General features: G+C 37.5%; 1 protein-coding gene across 1 annotated transcript; it reads right to left on the bottom strand.

Annotated features, from left to right (window-relative positions):
* Window positions 1–2,544: 2,544 nt before the first annotated feature.
* On the bottom strand, window positions 2,545–12,429 carry LOC122053439 (INO80 complex subunit D-like). The gene is made up of 3 exons (XM_042615495.1): window positions 11,748–12,429; window positions 3,062–3,330; window positions 2,545–2,966 (listed from the first exon to the last, which is right to left on the bottom strand). Exons 1-3 carry the CDS (start codon window positions 12,341–12,343, stop codon window positions 2,956–2,958), a joined length of 876 nt encoding a protein of 291 aa, XP_042471429.1. The 5' UTR covers window positions 12,344–12,429; the 3' UTR covers window positions 2,545–2,955.
* Window positions 12,430–22,571: the final 10,142 nt, after the last annotated feature.

Genomic DNA, 22,571 nt, shown 5'->3' with positions numbered 1-22,571 from the left:
CTATATTTGAATCAACTAGAATTAGTCTATGGAAGGATTAGAGCTAATGGTGTTGTTGTTCAAGGTCATGTAGATGTTATTTGCAATTTGGAAGTTGATCAAAATGATGAAAGTGGAGGCGAAACTCTAAGCGCATTCTACCATTCTTCAAATGACTATGAAGAAGACAATAATGTGTATTTTGAATCAGAATTAAGCCCAACTGCTTCACACAACACTGATGTGATAAAGTCAGCTACAAAATGAAAACAACCATTAACAATTGGAGATAGAGTTGCAAATAAAAAAAAAACATTAGCACATTTAGATATTGAGACATAACTACACGACATGAACAATGGATTTTGCACTTTTGTGGATGATTTTAATGCAAATTTTGCAACCATTGTAAATGTCATGGAAGAAGAGAATTTGCGAGAAAAAATGACTTCAAAAAGAATGAATGATGTGGTTAATAAGCTAATGAACTTTAGTCTTCCTAGTGGTGATATATTTAAAACAGCTAATATATTCACTATAGATAAGGACAAGATTGATGTGTTGTTTAATCTTCCTGTAGAACTGTGAAGGAATTATATGGTTAGTCTACTCATCCCCTCCCCAAATATATAGATAATTATGTTGAATTTTTTGGAGGTTACTTTGGGGGATAACTGTTATGCTGAATTTTGTGATAACAATGTTGGTTTTTATGGTCTTGTTAGATTTGTGAAAACTATCTTGGGGATTGCTATTATGCTTTATTTTGTGATAGCAATACTAAGTTTTGTGATAGTCTTGCTGGATTTTGTGGAAACTATCTTTTCTTCTCTCCACCTCATCAATAGTCAATACGTACGTAACGTGCCATCTATAATTGGTTTTCATGTTGTAACAGTTGCAATTGCGTAGTTGCTACAACTGCGGCCTTCAAAAGTTTGCTACACAATTGTAGCAACTACAAATATATAACTGTTACAACTGTGTAGCAACTACGAGTTCATAGCTGCTACAACTGTGTAGCTGCTATAACTGTGTAGCTACTACAATTGTGTAACAAACTTCTGAAAATCATAATTTTTGACTTGGATATCAAAATGAGATAATTTTTTTTTTGAATTATAGATGAGCTTTGATTAAATAAAAGATCGTCTAATTCTGATTTCCGAGTCAAAAATTATGGTATTCGAAAGTTTGCTATAAATGTTGTAGCAACTACACAGTTGTAGCAGCTATGGTTTCATAGCTGCTACAACTGTGTAACAGTTATAGTTTCATAGCTGCTACAACTGTGTGAAACCATAGTTATTATAACTATATAGGAGACAAGTCGTACCAAAAGATGATATATTGTACTAAATTTTGATATGAAACTCATACCATACTGAAAATTTGATATATCGAAACTTCGTTATACTAAATTTTTGATACGATATCAATATAAATTTTTTTATACAAATTTTTTGGGTACGCTATATGATATTGGAATTTGGTATAGGTATACTACACCGATTCAACCCTATAAAATATTATGCTAAAGCTTATTTGTACTGAGTTAGTAGGATGTTGAATTCTATTACTCATGATTTGGCTCAGCTACCCAATTACAGGTTCTATTTTAGAAGTATTCGGTCTACTCCATTTGAATTTATTTTGATTTGTATAAGAGTTAGTAGAGCAGAATTATTAAAATTAATTTTATTTCAAAATAATAATAATAAAATATGTTTTAAGTTATTAGGAATAGTAAATAAAAATAATTATAAAATACCATAGAAGTAATTTTAGAGATAAAATGTATAAAAATCTTATAGGAATATTATGATTTATTTTACGAGTAAATATGATAATTGTTAAATTTATATTCCCAAACCTCTGTCAAAACAAATAATAGTATTGACAATCATACCTAATATTAATATTGGAATAGCTAAATCTATTCATATTACAATCTACTATCAAATTCATTTTCAATCTCCTATATTACATCCCAAACAAAACAACACCTAAGTGTACCAAGATACTAATATTCCATCTCAAAATTATCTCGGAAGATAAAGCCCCCCTTCGCAAGCATTGGCAAGAGGAAAATGCTCATCTCCTGTCAAACAAATCCTTACAGAAGTTTGGTTTTAAGAAAATAATTTTTAATAAAAGTTTTAATTCTCATAATAAAAAAATAAATAATTTTTTATAAATGCCTTTATTTATTTTGAAATATAAAAATAAATAAATTTTATTAAAAAATCTAAATGAAAATAATAAACTTTAAATAATTTTAAATAGAATTAAAATTTAGTTGCTTATTTTTTTAAGTGGATATAATTTGATAATCGGTTCATTAATTTTTCTAAGTTGCATTTGATACGTTATAGAAGGATAGTTTCCCCAATTCACTTATCAATCTATCTTAGAATAACCCTTGAGCACTGCACTAGCTTAACTAAGTAGAAATTTTTTAAAATTAATCACCCACATAATTCAAAATTTTGAATTACTAAATTAAAATTATTATCAGAACTCATAGTTTCAGTTCAAAAGATTACGACCTTTTGGAGCATCATAAAAACATCGAATGAAAGCATAGTCATCAAATAAAAAATAATTAACAGATGCAACATCAAATGTTTGATGGACAATAATAACACACTTAGCTGGTTCTACCAAAAAAGCAATGCTTTGAACATCAAATGTTAATAGTCTAAACCGCAGAATTATGCAATCATGCTTCTAGAATTTGTGGTCTTAAACTCAAATGAGCAACACTGAAACATCAAGTTATTTACAACCCGTTGGTTTCCAATCCCAACCCTTCGCCATGTAATGAAAAAATGCTTTCCTTTATTCTTTCCGTAACTAAGGAGAGCTAATGATAACCCTTTACTACTGAAAGTAGACATTATTTAGTAAATTTGTTAGAATACCTTCGGTAATACCCAGAATGTACCCGATGAACAAAAGTATAGTCTGTCTCAGTCATATATGTCCTGATCAGAACGATACATGTCTTTAGGAACAAATGCAGGCCAAGCAGAAGGTATGAAATGCATTTAATAGGAAATATAACTTGGTCAAATCTCACCCTTCTGAATTTCCTCATCCTTCTGATCCATAGTATCTTTAGAAGAGTTCTTCAATACTTCTCTTCTTTTGGCTTGAATATGACTTACAGATACAGCAACTATAACACTAATTTTAGGAACAAGCCTGCCCGAGGGCATGTTTATTCCAGTCTTTCTGAAAGCTTGAGATATGGCCCTATGATACTTCTGCAGATGGATGTGGCAAAGAGAAGGTACAGCAGCTACCAGAATTGGCTTCGCACAGATAATGGGTTCACCATTTTCATATCTGTAATTCAAAGAGAAACCATTAGTTGTCTTTTAAAAAAATAATAGATCAACCACAAAAGTAATCTGATGTCAGAGAGAACAATACAACGAATATTACCCTCACTGAAGGATAATCTCTTGTTGAAGACACAAGAGAGTTTATGCAATAATAATATAACCAATGGAAATACCTCATAATTCATATATAAATTTGAACTTAATTCTCTTCCCAAAAATGGCCTTTCTCAAAATGGAGGAAGTTGGTAGCTACATAATCAAACAATCTATTTAATTGATACAACTGCAAAAGCCATTGTAGCATTCTTACACAAAACAGAAAGTTACTAACCTCTTCCAGATTGGTTAACCAAACACCTATTTCTGTTTAGACTCCAAGTGAAACAACAAGAACTTGCAGTTTATGCAATATAAGCAAACATCACTTTTCAAGATCATACTAACCTAATAGTGTTGTCATCACATGTCTTTTAAAAACATAACTTGCTAAAAAAAATCTAGTTCCCTTGGTTGATTTATGATATCTTATGGGTTTCTATCAAAGAAACCTAACTAATATAGATGGGAAAATAGTGCTTTCGTTGGGCAATCACTAATCAATCGAGTTGTTACAAAAGCAATTCGAATTTAAGTACAAGTAACTGAAAAATAAAATATACTGACGACTTAGAAAAAGAGATCTTGAGCATAGTCGTTGTCGGAGCACGTTTGGGCGCCTATTGAGACGCATGAAAGAGAGAAACTTCTTGGAATTAATGTTCTGAAGATGCTAATCGAATCCTCCTTTTATAGCACCATTCGGGCGCATGGACTCTGTTGGGACATTTGGGGGGGGTGGGGTGGGGTGGGGTTTCTTCAATTTCTTGCCTACAACGGAAGCAAAAGCAAAGGAATGACAAAATATAAAACAATAATACAATGCTAACTCCTTGTGATTTACTTGGTCTCCTCCTTTTCGAATCAAACACAAAGGTGGAAAAATCCTTACAAAATGATCTCTTCCTCTTACAAGATTAAAGAATGAATTTGGGAGGAAGAGATTGAGAAAACTTGGGGATTACTTGGAGAGCTTTGAAGGTTAGAATAGCAAGTAAGTTATCTCCAAGCTCCAAGAATAGCTTTTATATTTTTCTTGACATCAGTCGACTGATGGACTTCAACGACACTTGACATTTTGCGGGATTTCCTGCTGTCAGCATGAAATGGTCACTTACAAGTCGACTGGTACTTGGTACAAGTCGACTGGTACTTGACTAGTAGCCAGCCGCAACTCTCTGTTCATTTTAGGATCAGGTATCCGTCGACTGGTGTGAATATCAGTCGACTGATACTTCTTAATATGAGAATACAGTACTTCAAGCATGATCTTTCATACTTGAAACATACCCTTAGCCTAAACTTATACCTTCAAACATCTTGCATCAACCTCGCGTCCTTAGCATGCTTCCGAGCCCACAACTCCTCATCCTTACGCTTGCCTTCAAGTGCTTCTTTCGGCTTCGTCATGATAAATCTTCTTTTGCCAAGAGGCTGCACCTCCGGGACTTCACCGCCAAGAGCCACGCCTCGGGACACAATCCGCCAAGACTATCTTCTTGGACTTTCCTTGCCAAGTCTTTATACCTAGGCTTTCCTTTGTACCTGCTTACTCAACATTTATGTTAGATCACTAACATTGCCTAACTTAAACTTATTTAGCCAAATATCAAAAGTAAATAATGCCTGCAACAAGATCGCATAAACAATCTTCCCCTTTTTGATATTTAGCAAATTGTTTAAGTTAGGACTAACTTAACCTATCCATTTCTCTCCCTTTGACATATAACAAAAAGGTAGAGGGAGAAACTCCCCCGCAAGGCAAGTGTAAACATTTTGAGAAATTTAAGAACCCAAACTACCCCTTAATCCAAAATACTCTTGAAGTACGAGGGGACCGAATAATATGCCGCAATAAAATATATCCAAATTAGAGAGATTCGAGGTGTAAATTCAGAGGAGTTTGATTTCAGTGTATCAGCATTGATGTGCGTTGCATTTCAAAGATGCAAACACACATGAGTGCACTACTCAAATACATAACCCTATGAATTTTAGGCATTTCCCATACTGTGAAATAGACATAAACATAAAATTCATACACAAGCACTAATAGGCATAAAAGTCGTACAAAAGTCTAAGCCTATGCAAAGTAATAACGAGACATAAACATGAAATACAAAGTGCTTACAAGAGCGTCTTTGGTGTTCGAGATGAATAGAGGGTGAACATGTCTAAGCCAAAAGTCTCTCGACACCAACTAAGAGCCAGACACCGCGCCTAAACATCATCACTAGGAGGAGGAGCCTGGTACGTCAAATCCCAGTGCTGTATCATCTCGTACATGGCGATCTAACGCCGCTGAGAATCAACCCAATCCTGACAAAACCCCTGAAACTCCTAACAGATCATCTCCTCTAGGTGGATAATACTCTCGTGCATAGACATATGCGGCGGCTTCGAAGCAGCAACATCCTCGTCGCTAGAGTCTGATAAAGTCTGGTTACGACTCCAGACCATCACTTCCTAATGCCTCTCAATCCATGCCAGAGATAACTGCTGGGAACCTATCTAATCAAAGTCCTTGGATAACAGATGTTGCTGACCTCTGGTAACATTGATACCCCTAAATGCAAAGAATGTAGTTAAGACATGACTGAATGACATGTATACCTTCCTCAAGACGGGACCCGAAAAATACACAATGGACAAGAATACCTGGAGAGCAACGTATATGTCTAACCTTTGCTCTAGAGCATACATCATGATGAGATGAGGCAGCCGGATATTTGATTTCCCTTTAGTGACAATCGGCGAGATGCATGTAATAACAACCTTATAAAGGATATTACTGACGGCTGACATGTGAGTAACATCAAAAATGCATTTAAGTGGGAGCCTGAGAGCATTGAAATAATGTTTATGGATAAGGTCAACAGACATATGGGAGAATGAAGTGAAAGGCTCGATAACATTAGGAAAGCATGTGAATGTGCTCTCCGACTCCCTACACCCTAAAAATGAACCTAACACTCTGGGGTGAACTGAATGGAGGGGTCAATTCCTAGAGTCAAATTCAGAAGCACCAGAATTTTCCTAGACCTTCAAAAATTCTCAATTTTTATAGAGGGGTCTGTTTTACTGTTTTCTACTTGGGAATAATATTCTTAAAAATGAATTAATCACGAATCCCAAGATAGACACAACACTCAAGACCCTCGAAATTATTCAATTAAACTTGACATAAAGTCCTAGTTTTGGCTTCCTTTTGATATATCCACTTATACAAAATCATAATGCATTTATTTACATGGTATTTATACATCTCAAACCAATTCTCAAATAAATGAGAATTGGTATAAGTGGATACATTAAAAGGAAGTCAAAACTAGGACTTTAGGTCAATATTTAATTAAACAATTTCGAGGGTCTTGAGTGTTGTGTCTATCTTGGGATCCGTGATTAATTTATTTTTAAGAATATTTTTCCAAGTAGAAAACAGTAAAACAGACCACAAAAACTGAGAATTTTTTGAGGTCTAGGAAAATTCTGGTGCATCTCTGAATTTGGCTCCACGAATAGGCTAAATTTGCGTACCAATGGACTAGTAACAATGATCTTCACAAACATAATGGTTTTATATAATTTTTTACTGTAGCAGATTGATGTGTCCATCAGTGTACCTACGTTTTTATAAAAACGCCATGCGCAGGCAGCCGACTAGAAACCCTAGTTTCAGTCGTCGCCCGTTGTCTTTTAGGGTGTAGGAAGTCGAAGAGCACATTCACATGATTTCCTAATATTATCGAGCCTTTCACTGATTCATTCTCCCATCTGTCTGTTGACCTGATCCATATGCATTATTTCAATGCTCCCAGACCCCCCACTCAAACACATTTTTGAGGTCACTCGTATGTCAGTCGACAGACAGTAACATCCTTTATAAGGTTGTTATTACATGCATCTTGCTGATTGTCACTAAAGGGCAATCGAAGATCCGGCTACCTCATCTCATCATGATGTATGCTCTAGAGCAAAGGTTAGACATATACGTTGCTCTCCAGGTATTCTTGTTCATTGTGTATTTTTCAGGTCCCGTCTTGAGGAAGGTATACATGTCATTCAGTCATGTCTTGACTACATTCTTTGCATCTAGGAGTATCGATGTTACCAAGGGTCAGCAACATCTATTATCCAAGGACTTTGATCAAATAGATTCTCAGTAGCTATCTCTGGCATGGATTGAGAGACGTTAGGGAGTGATGGTCTAGAGTCGTAACCAGGCTTCATCAAACTCTAGCGACGAGGAGGATGTTGCTGCTCCGGAGTTGCCACATATGACTACGAACAAGAGGATTACCAACCTGGAGGAGACGATTTGTTAGGAGTTTCAAGGGTTTTGTCAGCATATTCAAGGCCTTTGTCAGGATTGGGCTGATTCTCAGCGGCGTCAGATCGCCATGTACAAGATAATACAGTGTTGAAATTTAAAGTACCAGGCTCCTCCTCCTAGTGATGATGTTTAGGCGCGGTGCCTGGCTCTTAGTTGGTGTCAAGAGACTTTTGGCTTAGACATGTTCACCCTCTATTCATCTAAAACACCATAGATGTTCTTGTAGCACTTTGTATTTCATGTTTATGTCTCTTTGTGACTTTGCATAGGCTTATGCTTTTATATAACTTTTATGCCTATTAGTACTTGTGTATGAATTTTATGTTTATGTCTATTTCACAGTATGTGAAATGCCTAAAATTCATAAGTTTATGTATTTGAGTAGTGCACTCATGTGTGTTTGCATCTTTGAAATACAACGCACATCACCGCTGAAAATCTGGTACCAGTCGACTGATACATTGAAATCAGACTCCTCTGAATTTACACCTCGAATCCCTCTGACTTGAATATATTTTATTCCGTCATATTATTCGGTCCCCCCATACTTCGAGAGCATTTGGATTAAGGGGTAGTTTGGGTTCTTAAATTTCTCAAAATTTTTACACTTTCCTTTAGAACTTTCACTTTAAAAAGTTGAGCTTTTATGATTATTGCATATTTAAAGACCTAACTTAAGTAATTTGTCAAACATCAAAAAAGGGGAGATTGTCTATGCTTTTATGATTATTGCATATTTAAAGACCTAACTTAAGTAATTTGTCAAACATAAAAAAAGGGGAGATTGTCGATGCGATCTTGCTTCAGCCATTATTTACTTTTGAAGTTTGATTAAATAAGTTCAAGTTAGACAATGTTGGTGATCTAATATAAATGTTGAGTAAGCAGGTACAAAAGAAAGCCCAGATATAAAGACTTGGCAAGGAAAGTCCAAGAAGATAATCTTGGCGGATGAAGTCCTGGAGCATGGCTCTTGGCGATGAAGTCCAGGAACTGCAGCCTCTTGGCAAAGAAGACTTAGTATGACAAAGCCGAAGGAAGCACTTAAAGGGCTTGGACGCAGCCTAAGGGCGCGAGGCTGATGAAAGATGCTTGAAGGTACAAGTCTAGGCTAAGGGTATGTTTCAAGTATGAAAGATCATGCTTGAAGTGTTGTACTCTTATATTAAGAAGTATCAGTCGACTGGTGAAACCCGATCCTAAAACGAATAGAGAGTTGCGGCCGACCACCAGTCGACTGGTAAGTAACCGTTACATGCTGACGGCAAGAAATCCCGTAAAATCTTAAGTGTCGTTGAAGCCCATCAGTCGAGTCGGGAAAAATATAAAAGCTATTCTTAGAGCTTAGAGATAACTTACTTGCTATTCTAACCTTCAAACTCTCCAAGTGATTTTCAAGCATTCTCAATCTCTTCCTCCCAAATTCATTCTTTAATCTTATAAGAGGAAGAGATCACTTTGTAAGGGTTTCTCCACCTTCGTGTTTGATTCGAAAAGGAGAAGAGCATAGTGAAGCATGATCGTGTGTGTGTGGACCCGTGGATTAGTCATCTTAAGAAGGTGAAGGCTAAGTAAATCACAAGGAGTTAGCGGTTAGCATTGTATTATTGTTTTTATTTTTGTCATTCCTTGCTTTTGCTTCTGCTAATAAGTCATAGGCAAGAAATCAAAGAAACACTATTCACCCTTTCTAGTCGGACACAAAGGTCCCAACAAGTAGTATCAGAGTGAGGTTAGCCTTGGAAGAACTCACCGTCAACAAAAACATCAAGATGACATTTCAAGAGGGTTATAGCACCATTAGACCACCATTCTTCGATGGAAACGATTTCGCATATTGGAAAGGTAGTGGAATATTATTTAATGAATGACATTGAAAATTAGTTTTGTGTTGTGGATGGATTCGAAAAACCAATGGATGAATTTGGAACACTTCTTTCAACCAAGGATTAGACAAAGGAAATTGCGAAGAATGCTCAAGTCAGTGCAAAAGCCACAGCAACTCTACAATGTGGGTTATCTAAGGAGAAACTAAACAAAGTAGGACTATTTAACTCCACCAAAGAGCTTTGAGAGAAGCTCATTAAGTTGAATGAAGGATCAAGTGAATCAAGAAGAGCCAAGAGAGATCTTTTTGTGAGTCAACTTCAAACCTTCACCATGAAGACCAATGAAACCGTGAGTCAAATGCATGGTAGATTCAAGGAAATAGTGAATGGACTTCACGTGATAGGTGAGAAAATTGACAATCGGGATCTAGTAAAGTATGTCCTTCAAGCCTTTCCTAGAAACACCTTATGGGCATCAATGGTTGATGCATATAAGGTTTCTAAAGATCTCTCTTTAGTTAAGCTTGATGAATTGTTTTGTGAATTTGAACTTCATGAACAAGCTAACGTGTCTTCGAAAGAGAAAAGCATAGCTCTTATTTTAGAAAAGGAGAAGAATAAAAGGGAAGAAAAGAATCTTCATCATTCGAGTTCGATCAAGAGTCATAGAATAGTGACGAAGAGATGTCGGTTAGTGAAGTGGCTCACTATGTCAAGAAGCTGATGGAAAGAACAAGGAAGTTCAAAAGGAAGGATGTGAAGAAAATGTTCCAACCTTCAAAAGGTAAAAGTAGTCAAAGTTCAAATTTTAACACTAATGTCATTTGTTATGAATGCAACAAGAAAGGGCACATCAAGCCTAACTGTCCGAAATTGAAGAAGTAAGAAGATACGGAAAAGAAGGAGAAGAAGAAGGAGGTCATGGTGGCCCAAGCTACATGGGACACCTCAAGCATTGACTTATCGGATGAAGATGAACTATGTCATGTCACTCGACACATGACAATCATGGCCTTTGAAGATGACAAGGAAGCATCGAGTAAAGAAGAAGCTTCAAGTGAAGAGTTAGCAATTGAAAAGACTTGATTAAATTGACCATCAAATTATCATCATCAACATTTTCTATATATAACAATTGAAAAGATATATAGCAAAAGTGTACAAAAGCACATGCTGTAGAGTCTATAGGTGAAGAAGAAAACATGTAGTAGACTAATCAAGGTAAGTGCATGAATATGCAACATCTCAATTTAGTTCCACATGTAAAGTTATAAGCAAAAAAGGCAGTTCCCAAGGCTTAAACTATTGAACAAGGACATTGTCTTAAACATTTTGAACAAGATGCAGAATACGATAAGGGGATAATTCCTTATTGTGGGAGCAATGAACAAGATGCAGCCTATGATGAAAAGGGGATCAATCCTAATTGTGAGAGCAATATAATATCAACCCTAGATAAAATTTCACTCTAAACTTGATATGTGCGTCCTTTAGAAACCATCAAAGATTAGGCTTTTGTTTTACTTACATATATTGTTCGCCTTCTCTTCTCAATGGATACTATTAAAAGTAATACAGTCAAGAAAAGTACCTATTGTGTCAAATAAACACTGCAATTATCAATATCATTTGATTTAAATAGTAAATAGTAGAATAATAATAATGAAATTGTTGGTGCAAAATTTCTCAAGCAGGCAGATATCCAGTGTCATAGCTACTAATAACAATGACAGCACACCCTGAGTTGTCAGCACACATGACATAAAACAAAATTTGAATGTAGCATTTCTTGCTCTTAAAGACGTTTCGTATCAAAATATCGAAGCTATCGAAGCTGACAAATGCAATTAAACACACTTCTTGAAATAATAAATAAACTGAAGAAAACTACAGGCACATATACCCATGTACACAAATTTATGCTTACATGAAAAAATATCGGCAGAGTCAAATATAAGGAAATTTGAAGTAACTTGTCAAAAGAAACAAACCGTGTAGTTAAAACTTAACCAAGCACTTAAATGCAAACCATCTTCGGAACTTGTTTTTCTTAGGAAATTCATATTATCCACCAAAACAAGAAAATCAACTACCACGGATGCCAAGCAATAAGAACACCCCATTAATTTGCCAAACAAGAGAAAAATTTAGAGTCCATACCTCTTTGTTACAAAAGTGCAAGGCTTGTAAAGCGTCTGCCTCTTTTCCGACAAAATATGCGGATGGCAATAATTCGTCAAGGCCATCGCCTTTGTCTTGCATCCGGGAAATGCACATCGCTTCCTGTGGCCTATGTTCCCCGCGCCACCCTCCCCTTCGTCAAGCCCTAATTGAACCCGAAACCCCAACCTCCTGGCCTCCATCTCCTCGCTATTCTCCTCCGCCCGTCCCCTCTTCCGGCTATCCTCATCACCCTTATCCTGCTCCACCTCCTCCCCCTCCTCATCCTTATCCCCGCCCTCATAGGGGCTAACCCCGTACTCCCAATAATAATCCCGGTGCTTTACCCGGACCTCCTCCATCAGGGCCCAATATTGGCGTCTATAACATAAGGCCAGTTGCTTCAACCGTCGTGAGCGACGGCGAAGCACCTCCTCCCGGGTGAGAGATCGCGAGAAGCGAAGGGCTTCATCCTCCTCGGCCCCGTCGATGGTAAACACCGACGGGCCCGCCACCGTCTCCTCGGCTCTGGCGGAGTTAAGGTTAGGGTTCGATTCGCTCCTCTTCGGCGCTTTGCCCTTCTTCGAGGATGACATCCTGCACTTCTTGACTGACTCTTCCCCTTTCTTTCTCCTCCGAGACTGGAGCGTCTGAAACCGCAAAAGGGGCTTTATTTTTGTAGATCGGTGATTCGTTTTTTTTTTTTCTCCCAATAAATACCAGATTTTTTTCCTTTAAAAATAATATTATAGTTACCTTTTTTAAAAGGTGTTTACCTATTTAAAAATATTTAAAAAGATCTTTACATATTTTAAATATTAAAATTATTTATTTATTTTAAAAAAATCCCATTAAATTAAAATTACAGGGTACTTAACTTTAAATAATTTTAACAGATGGTCTATTAAAAGTAATCTAATATTATATTTATATTCGATGTCAGATAATTTTCCAATGAACATTAACAAAGAAAATAAATTTGAAATACATATAAAACATTTAAAAAAGAGGAACATTTAACTATAAAAGAATTCTAATAAAATGGTGAGGTGTAAAATGAAGTACATATAAAACATTTAACTGTCCGCATAAAAGGAGAAAGGACCATAAAAGGAGAAAAATAGTAACTAGTGGTGCAGCCGAGCCCAGCTTGAATTTGGGTCAGCTCGAGTACGATTGTATAGGCCGGTTTGAATCTTGGACCATTAATAAATCTAATAGAATCTTCTGATTATAAACACCTTCTCAACTTATCATGATTTTTAAAGTAATAATTATTTAAAATATTAAAATATTACATTAGCCTGACTTAATAAAGTTTGACGAGTGGAACTGATATAAAATAGGTTGGAGGTCAGCTCGAATTTGCATATTAAATGAGCCGATTCAAACTCAATCAATTATAAACTCGAGTCAAAATTTAATTAAACCGCTAGTGGAGCCCTAGGAGAAATAAGGACGGGTCACAAAGATGAACTAATCAATCTCATGTAAGTAGGGAATGGTGAAAACGGAAAATGAACTCGAAAGGTTGAAAGGGTAAAAACATGAAGTCAAATTAACTAAATTAATAATTGACCAAATATACAATTAATATTTGATAATATATAAAATATACAACTATGAATTAACTAAATAAGTATAATAAAAAATATACAAGACATTCCCGGTTGGTAGCTTGAGATGACTAATCAAATTTTAAGAAAATCCATAATTAAAAATTAAACTGTTAATATACGGGAGATAACTGAGTATCATAAGCAACAAAGAATAAGTAAATTGTTAATACGTTTATTTACGTGGTTCGGAGATTAGAGTTCTTATTCTATGGTTATCTGTAAGATGGACGATCCCTTTGATCCTTCGGTGGATCAAACTCCGGCAACCTCCGGCTAGTACAAACTCCTTCTCGGTAGAGTAAACCTCGTGCAATCTTGATCAATACACTGCACTCCGATCATAGCTCAATGTAGACTACTAACAGGGGTTTTCCACTCCTGTCCTGTCAACCAAGGTCAGTCGCCCCAAGCTCCATTATCTAGAGTTTGGGAAAATCAGCAAACCGTTATCAGTCTACTGGTGTTGGCCAATGGTACTTCAATGACTCTTTACCAATCGACTGACATCATCATCAATCGACTGATTCTTTCAGCTATCGAGCACAGAAATATTCTGTGCTCTGCCCCAGTCGACTGGTCCAGACACCAGTCGATTGGTAAAACCCTACTAAACCTAGGATTTCCCTTCCTGAGTACATTTCTCTCGCACTCGGACCCTCACGACTCACTTAACTCTTCCTCGCAGTCTTGACCTCTTGCCTTCAAGTCTCCTTCCTTTATCTCTTGTCCCTCGGATGCATTCAAGTCGGCGGCTTGTCCTAATATCGTCCTTCGCGTATGCCTCAAAGTGTGCTTCCCTCAGCTTTGTCCTTGATGTCTTGTCCACAATCCCTCGAATGCTCCATTCTTTACCAAACCCGAAGCCATCAAGATAAGTCATATGTGTATCTTGCAAATCTGCACAATTCAAATACACATATCAAATACAAGAGTAAACATAACTTAAACTCTTTGCCCAAATATTAAAACTCATGGTCACACCGGACCCTCAAGATTGCTTCCAAAAATTTTCCCTTTTTTGATGTTTGACAATACGTTTAAGTTGGAGAAAACATAATAGCAATCAACCATGCTAATGAAACATTCAACATGTATTGGAACCTATCACAAGACTCCCCCTATACCTAAGCTCCCCATTGAGCTAGGAATTTTTTCCACAAAGGTATTTAAGGTTTCTACTTAAATCTTACTTCTTCCCCTTTGCCTAATATCAAAAAACTTTCAACAATATCACAATTATCAAAATCTATCATCCAAACTGACTCTAAACTCGTGTATTTATCCCCAAATATCTTATACACCTATACAAGTTGTCCCGGTCAAACCCAATGCTGAAAAATAGTTTCATAGATGTATTAGTTGACTGCCCTTATCAAAATAACTTCATAGAATTATCTTGTGCTTGATGAACATTGTTACCAATGACTGATACCTGCATCAGTTGACTGACATCCTATTTTCAACCCAAATAACATTTTTGACTCTACTTCAGAAATGTACTATAAATTCCACAGACATTTAAAAATTTCTAAATTTTGTGGAGAGATATGTTTTACCCGTGTCTACTTGGGAAATATATATATCATAGATCCCAAGACTGATAGAAATTTTAGAACTATCTAAATGGTTCAATTGAAACTTGACCTAAAGTCCTAGTTTTGGCTCCCTCTTAATATTTTTGACCATACTAAACTACAATGAATCCTTAGCATTAGTTTATATGAAATCTATACATCCAAAATAAATTTTCATGTAATATGAATCCAATGTCATATTTCATGCATGAAACACATCTCATATGTGTCAATTCTCTAGGTTTGAGACTCAAGTCTTTTTCTAAACCATTTTGGCACATTTTATGATATATCTAGAATCTCAAGCAATGTCCACTTGAGATCCATTGGATATGTGTCCCAAATTGACTCCTTGAGCTCCCCTAGAGTTCTTAACCTTAGTCATCTTCTTAGATGATTTCTCCACTATGGATAAACCACAATAGTGCACCTTCGATACCTCATCCTTGCCATAATCATATGTAACTCTTGCATATTTCTTCTCATTGACCTTGGATGACTCTCCCTTGCCCTTTGTTGCTCCTCCCTTGTCATTATCATATGACACCCTAGTATATGATCGCTTTTTGGCCTTAGAGGGACTAGATCATATCCGAAACCTGATCTATCATTGTTGAGTCTTTGGCTACCTAACACTATACCTAATCTCTTAGATCCAACATTGAATCTCTTTAAGGTTTTCTCCAAATTATCAATCTATGCCTTTAAAGCTTGATTTTCCTTTTCTATATTCCTAATTCTAGACTCTTGTTATCCACCTTAGACATTCCTAGACCTACACATTGTTCTAGGCATATATCTTCCCTTCTTGAGATTTTTGTATAGGTTCTCTATTACCTTCTTCTCCTTAGGTAATGAGAATCTAACTTATCTAGGTTTATCATGCAAAGGTACCTTAGGGTATTTCAAAATTTATCATGCTTCTATTATGATACTTAAAGTCAAAATTATGCACAGGCATACTATGATTAACAAAATCATTTCTCCTAACATACATGAGAAAAATAATAATTTGAATTACATTTCAAATTAGGGTATACCTCCCTTACCCTTGAAGCTCCCCCTCAACTTAAGTTTCTCTTCTTCTCTCATTTTTTTAAATGAGATAACTTCTTGATTTCCCTCTTCTTAGGACACTTCGTGTGGTAGTGACCTTTCTCCCCCACACGTGAAATGAACAATGCACATTCTCCTTCTCTTAGCTTCTTCATTCCTACAACCTCGATTAGTATCTAAAATAACTTGAATGAGTTTAGGATTTATCTTCTTCTTACCATTGGGACACCTACTTTTGTAGTATCCCTTCTCATTGCACTTGAAGAAAATAATGTAGTCCTTTGACTTCACTTCAGTGGAGGTACTAGCTAGGTTGACTACTTCCAAGACCTCTTCTTCATCTGTCTTTGCTTCTTCTTCAACCTTTAATGGCATTTCCTCATCCACACTTATGAATGGAATTTTCTCATCCTTCTCTTTCTTGGATGTTGAACATGAGTCAATTTTCGGTTGCTCCACCTCCACTTAAGCCATTACATTCCTTTCCTTGGACTTCTCCTCTTCGCGTGCAGGCATAGGTTCTTCACTTAGAACCTTCTTCACTTTGCCCTACAAATTATGAGCATTCTCGTATTCACCTACACAACTCACAACATCATTAGACAACATATCGATCAAAATTGATATTACCTTTTCATTTGCCCTTGATTGTGAGGTTTGCTCAATGGTCCAATAATGTGGTCAGAGTCTTTTCCCTTTCTTGTAGATGTGGAAGCTTGTAGAAGAGTTATGTGTAAAGCCTTGGTCGAATAGTCCTTTTAAAGAGGATGGAATATGCCTTCAACACCACTGAAGGTGCCTTCAATACCAACTCTTATCCCCTAAAAATTGGCTCTTATCATTGTCGAGGTCTTCTATGTTATCTGAATGAAGGCGCCTTCTAAGTTCTCAAAGGCGCCTTCCATAGCCTTGCTCAAGGAGCCTTCCTTCGCATGGAAGGTGCCTCAGGTACTATTTGTTGGATCGAAAAGAATTTAGATATCTCCACAATTGCATGATATTGTCCATTTTGTGCCTAAGCCCTCATGGTTTTGCTCTTGGGCTCTCCCCAAAAGGCCTCATGCCAATGGAGATATCTTTTCTCTTATAAACCCATGATCTTTTCCATGTGTTTCCAATATGGGACTATGTTTGCAACCTTGCAACCCCAACAATCCCCCCCTCAAACAAAGGACCATAGGCTTCCCACGTCCGATCCTCGACCCACCAGGTCTTCCTGCCCCTCGGTCCACCCGACCTACTAGGACTTCCTTGCCTAGTCGCAACTAGGACTTCCTGCATGGTGTCTGGTCCTCTTGATCCGAACATAGGAGCCCCCACTTTCTTTGTTCGAGGTCAATATTGTAGTCACATGGCTCAATCAGACCATAGCTCTTGTGCACAATCGGCGGTTAAACCTTCTGGCAGTCCGGACTCTGATACCACTTGTTGGTCCCTTTGACGGCCGACAAGAGGGGAGGGGTGAATTGCCGTATAAAATTAAAACCAAAAACCCTTCTCGGATATTCAACTAACTTAAAAGAACTTGTAATTAAAACGGCAGAGACTAATTAAGACAGAAAGTAGACACAGAGGAATTACTTGGTTTGCAATCAGAGGATTGCTAATCCAAGGCAAAGAAGGCGCACTAATTGATTCTCCTCTGGGCGGAGTAGCCTCTTACAGCGTTGAAAGCACAGAAAGAAATAACACAAATGAAAGCACTGGATTACAAGTAGTTCGTTGTATTTAAGCTTCTGGACCAAGGCTATATTTATAGTCTTGGTCCGGGCGCCTGGATCCAACCGTTGAGGGATAAATTTTATCCCCAACGGTTGGATCGAGTCAAAACTCGATCCTTTTGAAAAATCGATTCAGGCGCCGGAAGGGTTCAGGCGCCGGTCGGTTCGGCGCCGGAATGGTTAGCTAAAGTCAACATAAGTTGACTTTTCGACTCCGGTTCAACTCGTCTCAGTTCGGCTCGTCTTGGTCCGGGTCTGTTCGCTCCGGCTCCGCTAGCTTGGGTGATCTCGGCCTTCCGGAATAGGGCTCACCCGAACCCATGTTCCGGCCTTCTCCTCGAGCAGCCTTCCTTCCCGGTTTCTCGTCCCTCGAGCGCCGCGCACGCTCTTCTCGTCCACCGGTGTACTCTTCCGCGGACACCTCGTCCCTCGGACGCACCGAGCTCATCGGCTCTCTCCCCGTGCCGTCCTTCTCGCTAGCCGCGTCTTCCGCTCAACTTCATGTGTTCCTAAGCTCCTGCACACTTAGACACAAGGGTTAAACAAACGCAGGACCTAACTTAGCTTGTTTGATCACATCAAAACACCTTGGGGTTCCAACAATCTCCCCCTTTTTGATGTGAGCAACCCAAGTTAAGTTAGGGTAACCATATGCAATAAAAATGATTTATATTCCAATATTTAATTGAAAAATTATAGTACCTCCCCCTAGACTTAACATACTTCTCCCCCTTTGATCACATAAAAATTGGGGTTATAAATAAGTCTAAGGTAAAAAAAAAAAAAAAAAACTTTAAGTGTAAAATAATGTCCAAGTAAAATTTAATTTAAAAACACTCTTCAGAATTTTTCTTTCGAAAGAAAAATATTTAAGTAAAACATTTTTCAGATAAAACAGTCATAAGTGTTAAAAAAATTTTAAGTTTTGAAACTTATCTCAACATTCAAAACAAATTTTCTAATTAAAAAAATTCTAAGTTAATATTCATCAGAAACAATTCTAAGTCTATTTTAAGAAAAATTCTAAGATAACTTAAAAAAAAAATTCTAAGTAAAAATTTCTAAGATAATAAAAAATTTCTAAGTAAAAGAAATTTAAACACAAATTGAATAACTCTTTTAAAGTATTAAGTAATTCAAATTAATGCTTTTTCAGTTAGTCAATTAAACTCTTCATTTCAATACTTGGCTTCCAGGTCGTGGCGAGGCACTAGGCCTTCTTGGTTATTGGAGCAACAACCACTTCCTTAGACAAAGCCTCATAAAGAAATTAGTTGTTTAATTTACTTGCTGAAAATGCTAAGTCTGATTTTAATTTTAAATTAAATAGGTTTTTGGAACCCAATAGAGGTTCCTACCTACAGGATTAACCAAGTATTTCCTAGGTATATAGATTTTTGATATATTTCTAATTTGACTTTGATGAAATCTATAATATCAATTTAAACCTCTATAATTTCTAAAAGTAGAAATATTTGGACCATTAGATTTTTTCAATCTTTCTATTTCTTCTTTTAGTTTTTCATTTTCAATTTTCAATTTTTCAAAATCCTCTATAAGACATGATTTTGCCAAAATTCTCTTTGTTTCTAAGATTTCATTTTCTAATTTGGTATTTTTATTTTCTAATTTATACATGGATTTAGTCATAGCTTTGATACCAAAGTAAAGTTCATCACGGGGTAATAGGCATACGAATCTCCCCCTGCTTCGCTACTTCGATCTGACGTCGCTCCCCCTTCATCGATGTTGGGTTCTGATGTGCTTTGTCCTTCATGGCTTGCCATCAGTGCAATCCCCGCATATTCTTGAGCTTCTGATTCAGATGAAGAAGTGTCATCCCAAGTTGCTTTTAGGTTGTGTTTCTTGGGTGTCTTCATTTTGACCTTCTTGAGTTCTGGGCAGTCTTCCCTTAGGTGTCCCTCCTTCTGACACTGGTAGCACCGTACCTTTCTTCTATCTTGATTCTTTTTATTCTGGATTTTAAATTTATTAGATCTAAAAAACTTTTTAAAATTTCTTACCATGTATGCTTCTTGATCGTCTTCGGAGTCTGACTCGAGTTCATCCTTCTGGGTTGCGTTCAGCGCCATAGTCTGGGTTGTATACTTTGTCGTTCCTGCACACCTGGTTTCATGCAATTCAAGAGTAGAAAACAACTCTTCTAAAGTACTTACCTCCAGGTCTTTTGAGATGTAGTAGGCGTAGACGATTGATGTCCACTCCGGAGTTCTTGGAAACGCGTTGAGCGCGTAGCGTATAGTGTCCCGGTTTGTTACCGTTTCACCAAGGTTTTCGAGACAAGTAACTAGTTCTTTTACCTTCGCATGTAGACCAGCTACTTTCTCACCTTTCTCCAGACGGATGTTCATCAGTTTGTTGCGGAGGATGTCCCTTCTAGCGAGCTTCGCTTCGGACGTGCCTTCGTGGAGTTCCAAGAACTTCTCCCAAAGTTCTTTAGCAGATAAATAGTTTCCGATGCGGTTGACCTCTTGAGGCGGTAACACGCTCAGCAAGTGATGTTCCGCACGGCTGTTTGCTACCGACTCATTCTGCTCCTTCTTTGTCCAATCGCTCTCTTCTTTTTCTTTTCCATCTTTATCTATTGGAGCTACAAAACCATATTTCATGATAAACCGAATTTCAAAATCTATTTTTAGGAATACCTCCATACGTCGATTCCAGTTTGCGAAGTTCCCCTCAAATTTTGGTGGGACGATGCTTGGTCCGGCCATCTTGTTGCTTCGATCGGCGGTTAGTCCTCCTGAAGCGTGCCTCGCTCAGATACCAATTGTTGGATCGAAAAGAATTTAGATATCTCCACAATTGCATGATATTGTCTATTTTGGGCCTAAGCCCTCGTGGTTTTGCTCTTGGGCTCTCCCCAAAAGGCCTCATGCCAATGAAGATATCTTTTCTCTTATAAACCCATGATCTTTCCCATGTGTTTCCAATATGGGACTATGTTTGCAACCTTGCAACCCCAACACTATTCACCCAAGGCATTTTGCGCTCTTTTTGTCCTGTAAAATGTGTGCCCCATAAAATATAATATACCCTACAAAATGAAGTTAGCACCATAAAAATAGTATTAATTAGATCCTATCCTCTAGACCTGAATCTAGTCATAGTCTCAATTTATGTTTTTCAAATGGACCTAAACTGGATTGACGCCTACTATCCCCTCAAAAGGAATGCATCCTCACCGAGTCACTTTCCTCTGGTGACTTACATTCACTTACCAAATATCAAGTTACCTCCTTGACGTCCAATCTGTAGGTCCCTTGTAGTCGACAATAGGGAGTGAATTGCCCTACACAATAAAACAAAACAGAATACCTTTCTCAAACAATCAGACTTTTAACTATTACACACTTAAAGAAATATTATAGAATTAAAAAAAGTACGAGACAAATAATTTACTTGGTTGGCAATCAAAGGATTACTACTCCAAGGAAAATAAGCTCACTATAAAGATCTCCTTCTCGAACAAAGTGTCAGAGGTGGAGAAGCCTCATATACGAAAATGAATCTTGGAAATGAAACTTTGAATAGATTTCAAAGTATAGAGTGTGTTATTCAAAAAAGGAGAAGACTAGAGCTCTATTTATATCTCACTGGTCAAAATAGACCATTTGTTGACGTGGCACAGTTCGGGCACCCGAACCCTCTCCGGGTGCCCCCAGCATGGCAAATCTTATCTTCTCGTAAACGGCCACAACAACAAAAGGATAAATTTTATCTTGCTTCGGGCGCTCGGACCATTGTCGACGCTAATCCACAGCGTCGATACGTCGAGGCGCCCCTGCTAGCACTAAAGTGGTTCGAGTGTCCAGACTCTGGGTGCCTGGAATAGCTCTAGGAGGTCGAACAAGAGTCAACTCATAGTTAACTTTTTTTGTCTAGGCTTCCGCTCTGGCTCTGCTTGCTTGGGTGATTTCAGCCATCCGAAATTGGGCTCACCCGAACCCATCTTCTGACCTTCTTGAGCAATCTTTCACTCCGGCTTCTAGTCCCTCAGTAATGTCATGCATTTCCTTCTCGTCCGCCAACGTACTATTTCGCAGCACCTTGTTCCTCGGATGCACTGAGCCCGTTGACTCCTTCCTGTGACATCCTTCTCTAAAGCTACATCTTTCACTCAACTTCTTGTGCTCCTAAGTTCTTGCACACTTAAGACACAAGGATCAAAAGACAAGGGGACCTAACTTGACTTGGTTGATCATATCAAAACTACCACAGAGTAATTACAATTTTCTCCTTTTTTATGTAAGCAACCACTACAAGAAAATTGAGATTTAACAACACTTAAAAGACAATATCTTTTTAAAAAAGTGTTGTCTTTTTTTATTTTACAACGTTTTTAACTAAAAGCGTTGTCTATATTTTATATCCTTTTTCACTTAACTGTTGTTTATTGGTATTTTTATTAGATTAAAGACAACACTTATCAAGAAAACGTTGTCTATAATAATATTTTTAGTATATGTTACAACGATTCCCCTCCCTCAAGATTATACGAAAACCTAGCCTCCATAGCTGTCTCCACCAAAAGTCCATGAAAAATGCATCTTCGCCAAAACCCTCCTCCGCGCCGCCCTCACTAACCTCCTCTGCCACTCCTCCGGAAGGAGCTCAAACGCTGCTCAGGAGAGCGACTCAGGCACAACTTCAAGGAATTCATATCCATTTGGAGCGATCACGAAGAGGAGGGTGGGAATGGGATGAAGCTTGAAGCAGATTGCAAGGATAAGACACACTAGATGAGCTCCACCCAACTCTGGAGCCCTAATTCTACCGCCAACAACAAGGTCGGCGATGATGGCAAAAGCATTGCGGATTAGGTATGAAAGA

Source organism: Zingiber officinale, chromosome 1B (genome assembly GCF_018446385.1).
Source record: "Zingiber officinale cultivar Zhangliang chromosome 1B, Zo_v1.1, whole genome shotgun sequence".
In the NCBI taxonomy this organism is placed as follows: Eukaryota; Viridiplantae; Streptophyta; class Magnoliopsida; order Zingiberales; family Zingiberaceae; genus Zingiber; species Zingiber officinale.
The sequence above is the reverse complement of the archived record's forward strand: the minus strand, read 5'-3'. Positions and strand labels throughout refer to the sequence as shown.

What these genes read in the sequence shown, in the direction of transcription:
- LOC122053439 (XM_042615495.1), bottom strand. Translation starts at nt 12,343, where the DNA reads ATGTCATCCTCGAAGAAGGGCAAAGCGCCGAAGAGGAGCGAATCGAAC. An exon ending in TGCACTTTTGTAACAAAGAG is followed by an intron (nt 3,331 to 11,747) that starts GTATGGACTCTA and finishes TTTGAATTACAG; the next exon opens with ATATGAAAATGGTGAACCCA.